Below are 5,532 nucleotides of genomic sequence, written 5' to 3' on the forward strand. Positions count from 1 at the left end.
TGGACAAGCCCCAACGAGGTTACAGCCCGCCAAGTTCAGCCTATCGAGGAGTTTTGTCATGCTGACTGGTTTCACCCTGTCTTGGACTCATCAGGGGAGCGGCTCCAGCCCCGACCAGAGTGTGCAGGTATGGTGATCCCACACACAACGGCCCCACCCAATCTTTACGGCAATATCTTCTCCAGCAGGGTGTCACAGCATCCTCAAAGATTTATGCATGTCACATAAGCCACACTCCATAGGAGTAGAGTGCCCAAATGTCAATAACGAGAGGGATGAATAGTGTCAGAGAGATAACAAATAGAAGAAAACAACCGAGTTAGGTATGGGTTAGAGATTGATATTTCTTTCCCAAATCTTCTAGAAGACTTTGGCAAAAAAGAAACCTTCTAGAAGACAAACCAACCAACTCCACACTTTGGTAGGTTTTGTAATAATATTCTATAACGCAACGAATAAAATTACAACAGGTAGTAAACGAATTTAAAAAAATAATAATAATAAAAGAAAAGTCAGGATTTATAAAAAGGACACAGAGAAGGAGAACCATGAATTCGTGAGAAGAGACAGAGGGTGGTTGTCTTGAAGACATAACCCTTCTACCAATCGAAGCCGCTCTCATTTTCTTTCCAACCTTACCCACATAAACCCAGGGATTGGCCCTACTATAAACTTTTTCCATTTTTTTTTAAATTTAGAAATTTATACAAAAGTAAAATATTTTTACATCTTTAATTTAGGCTAAACATCATGTCTCTATTTTTAAAAGTTAATCATTAAATTTTCATTAATTATGTTAGAAATGATCAAAATACATTTACTAAGTTTTGAAGTGAGTTTACATACATTCACTCATCTGGAAATGAAATGAAATTATAATAAGTTAGTGGAATTGAACAAGGGCATGATATTGACATGCTTATAAGAAGTAGAAGTCAAAATAAGGTTTTGGTAGTTGGAATCTTTCAATAATGGAGAATAAATTCAAATTAACAATAGCACTAGCAGTCCACACCACCACCCTATTTCTTGAACTTGATTGCTGTCTATTGAATAATCAATACATGTTGAACTGATTGGATTCCACTTAAGAAAATCAAATGGGTCTTAAATGCAACATCATATAACAATATTATGTAAAATATTCTTTAATAATTTTTACATTATCACTCCATTTGAGTAATATAAAGAATTTTGTGAAAATTAAATAATTTTTTATTTAAAATGAAAAAATTCAATATGTACAAGAGTGTAATTAAATTATATAAACTGCATTTTAGTTTTTTTTTTTTTCTTTTTGAAATGGGGATTAGGAATGGAAAGAGTAGAATCCGAGACCTTTTAAATATACTTACTACCAGACTAAACCTGTGAGTACTAAAAAATTTAGATTTAACTCATGAAAATTTATGCAATATGTGAATTTAGTTATCCAATAATATTAATTTCAATTTATTTAACAAAACTGTTTACGAATCTACTCATAAATTTGAAAATGGACTGAATTCAAGAGTTTTAACAAATCGAATAGTATAAAATTCAAGTTTGTCTTCTTTATTAAAAAGGTAAAAACAAAATTTGAATTTTATTCGTTTAAAAATTAAATTGAATGTAATCGAATTTTTATCAAAGTTAATAATAGTTTATAAATAATTTAATTACATAATGATATACAGATGAAATGAACAGTTTTAGAGAAAAAACTTGGAGAGAGGGAGAGAGAAAGTCAGTAAGGTAGAAGAAAGTGCAAATATAAGAGAATGAGTCAATTTAACAATTTCTTATTTTAGGAAACCATAGAAATATGTGATATTAGCTAGGAAGATTATGTACATCAAGTCAAAGCAGTTAGAAGAAAAGTCGAAGGTAACTGTGGATTCAACACATAAGGCATATATTGCCAGAGCATGAACTAAAGAGTTGGCATTTCTAGGCACAAATGAAAAGGAACTAGAGGAAAAATACATATTAATTATATAACATATTTTAAATATTAATTATACATATATCTATTAACTAAAATTATATAATTAATAATTACAAGTAAATTAATATAATATTTTTATCGAAGACAATTAATGTATAATATATTTTTAATATTAATATTACTATTGGTTAATGGTTAATTATTATTTTTATTATTGTTTTGATGGTAAAAATTTAAAATCATTTATTATTTTAAAATAAATATAAAAATGTTGCAATTTTATAAGATTTAATCTAAAATTTAAAAACTAAAATAATATTGAAATTGTTGAAAATGGAAAAATTAAAATAATATTGAAATTGTTGCAAATGGATAATATGAGATCTGAAAGAGGTAGAGTTTAGGCGTGGATGAGTAAGATTAATCTGAATGAGTTCGGCCTTTTTTCTTCCTTTTTTCTTTATCCAGTGAGGCATAATCACTATATTATCGTATAAAGTCGTACGTACGGTATATCTGCCTGCTTCTATTGTCAGGCAGTTATTTAATTCATTTTTGATACTCATAATAATAGAGCCGTGACTCAGCTAGGCCTACTCTTTTACACCCCATCATGTCAGAAAGGCGGGATTCTTTCTTAATGAATCAGGCCCCGGTTAGTCCGAACTGCTTCAACCATAGACTATGTTGTGTGTTAATAAATCAATTTGTATAATGGGTTCTGATAGATTTTGGATCCGATTCCCTGCAAGGGCTCGATTATGGGCTGAGTGTTCGTGTCCGAGTGATCATAAAAAATAATTCTGAATTGAAATCTAAATTTGGTTTTTAAAAATCAAAATTTAATTTTATCCCTTTTTTTATTACGGGAACCCAATAGTCTTAATATATGCATGTGAAAAATAAAAGGTAATCTAAAGCCGAAATTGATGAGCTTGGGAATATATGTGCTAAAACTTTTTGGAAATTTGCAACCATATATGTGAGAGTTGGGATTGTTTGTTAACTTCCAACTTCCAATGCTTTAAAAATTCAAGGACCGGTAATATCTACTGAAATGACCTGCTGTTAAAGATGTCTCCATCACTCTGCAACTACACGTTTGATTACTCTGCAACCCTACACTGCAACACAAGCATACAGATTTAGCAGACGCCTCAGAGAACACATGAGTCAAGTTTTGCCGTTGCGGTTGCTGCTGCTGGTGGTGGTACTGCTGTTGCTGATAGTTGTCTGCTTGCTTCTGCTTAATAAAATTGATAGAGGAAACTTGAGGCTGTTGACGTGGAAGGCCTATAGATAGATCAAGGTTGATTTCTGGGCAAATTTCTTCTGTGGTCACTCCACTGCTGCAGTTGGAATCTTCAGCGGATGAATCTGTGCCGACCTTTTTATTGGAACTACTGCAAATCTTCATGTTATTAGTATTGATACACTCTCGCGCTTCTATAGATTGTGATAACGGATTGTGTATTTCTATTTTAGAAACATTGATGCTGCTCTTATTATTTTTGTTGTGGTTGGTACTGCTACTGCTTCTGCACTTGCCAAGTGCCGCCGTGGCTGTGGTGGCGTTGAAGGTGTCGGTGGCAGCAGCGGCACCAGAGCTGACAGGACGGTGAGTTTGAGGGTCAATTCCACGGCTGTAGAGCTTTCTTTTGATATGGGTATTCCAATAGTTCTTGATTTCATTGTCTGTTCTTCCAGGTAAGCGAGCAGCGATGAGAGACCATCTAGAAAAGATCAAAATAGAACATTTTTAGAAGCAAAAAATGAAAAACCCAGATGAGATTTTATTCGCGTGAATCAAGATAAGCTCGTTTTGACGGAAATTTATATACTTGTTTCCGAGTAAGCTGTGAAGTTTGATGATGAGTTCATCTTCTTCTTCTGTGAAGTTTCCTCTCTTCAGATCAGGCCTCAAGTAGTTTATCCACCTAAGCCTACAACTCTTGCCACATCTAAGTAAACCTAACAACATAAATCAAACAAATATGAATCAAAACACTGAAACCCACAAGGAACAATTCAACAAAAGTATACAAAGGTTTCTGCTAAACTTGTTCTAGATGGGCACGTTGGGGAAAAGGACAAAGAGAAGTAAGAAAAAAAAGGGCTAAGGATTTACCAGCGGCCTTGGGGAGAGACCTCCAACAACCTTCACCATGAAGTTTGATGTAGTTGATAAGACGCTCATCTTCCTCTTTCGTCCATGCACCTTTGTTTGTGTGCTCTTTTTCACAACAAGGAGATCTACCCATGGCTAATTTCTGTGCCCTAACAAGAGAGAGAGACTGAGAAAGTGATAGAAAATATGTGGGTATGAGCTTGTGCACAAAGTGTAGAAATGGAAGACGAAGGAATATAAATGGAAGGTGGAGAGAGAGAGAGGGAGATGAATTTGCAATTGACTCGGGACCCTTCGATTATTAAATTTCAAGTATTGGGAAGGTATTTGACCGAGTTGGTGAGAAAGACGAGTGGCTGCAATTAAGTTAGTGTTAGATTTGGTCGGTAGCTATACTTTTCACGTTGTTGGAGTTATTTGCTCTCTCTCTCCTCCATTTCTTTCTTGCACATATGTACCTCTACTTTCTCTTATTCATCTTCTTACTCATGTATGCCTTTTTCTCTTTGCACATTTCATTGCTTTTGGGTGTAAACGTCAAGGTGAGTTTTAAAAATTCTAAAATTCTGTGCATTAAATTAAGCTCAACTCTATTAAACTTAAATTCTACTTATAGCTTATTTCTTTATATATCTTATTCGCAAATTCAAGTATCGGAAAACGCTTGCTTAAATTAAATTTAGGTATATTCATAATACAAATGCACTGTAAAATCATATAAAAACTTATACATTTTTACTATAAATTCATATAGATACGATTTATATAAGGATTGATGATGCAAGTACGAGATGGATATCAATTTCACACATTAATTCGTACAAGGAAACATTAGCAAGTTTCAAAAGTGCAAGTCATGGTACTTGATCCAGCATAATTTAGCCACATTTTTATTATATTTATTATTGCTTATTTACACATTTTCTAGCTTAATTTATGATTTTTATCTCGTTTTTGAAGAAAAGGAAGAAAATGGAAAATTGGAGAAAAAGTGTAGAAAAAGATGAAAAATGATTGGGGCAACGATCTGGGCAAATCACTGCCCAAATCAAACTGGAGCAGAAAACTGGGATTAACTCACAGACAGTGATTGGGGCAACGATCTGGGCAAATCACTGCCCAGATCAAGCTGAAGCAGAAACCTGGAGGCAACAGGCAGAAGTGATATGGGCAAGTGATCTGCCCAAATCACTCGCAGAGACTGGCCAAATCACTCGCAGAGACAGAAAGCTAAAAACTGGACTGACTCACAGAAAGCGATTGGGGCAGATCGAGCAAGTGATCTGCCCAAATCACCCGCCCCAATCACATTGACAGCAGAAATTGACAGCAGAGTGGGAAATTGTGCAGAAAACAGAAATTCGAATTTCGAGAAGTCCAAATGCACTTCAAACACCACAAGATCAGTCCCAAGAGCCACGCCCTTCACTTAGAGAGTTCCATTCTCAATCAAATACAAAATCCAAAGAGGAATCAA

General features: G+C 34.3%; 1 protein-coding gene across 1 annotated transcript; it reads right to left on the bottom strand.

The window, feature by feature from the left end:
* Window positions 1–2,875: 2,875 nt before the first annotated feature.
* LOC110627752 (myb-related protein 308) lies at window positions 2,876–4,348 on the bottom strand. The gene is made up of 3 exons (XM_021774112.2): window positions 4,056–4,348; window positions 3,769–3,898; window positions 2,876–3,660 (listed from the first exon to the last, which is right to left on the bottom strand). Exons 1-3 carry the CDS (start codon window positions 4,186–4,188, stop codon window positions 2,952–2,954), a joined length of 972 nt encoding a protein of 323 aa, XP_021629804.1. The 5' UTR covers window positions 4,189–4,348; the 3' UTR covers window positions 2,876–2,951.
* Between the last annotated feature and the right edge of the window lie 1,184 nt (window positions 4,349–5,532).

The sequence above is a fragment of the Manihot esculenta genome, chromosome 12 (genome assembly GCF_001659605.2).
Source record: "Manihot esculenta cultivar AM560-2 chromosome 12, M.esculenta_v8, whole genome shotgun sequence".
NCBI classification, from domain to species: domain Eukaryota; kingdom Viridiplantae; phylum Streptophyta; class Magnoliopsida; order Malpighiales; family Euphorbiaceae; genus Manihot; species Manihot esculenta.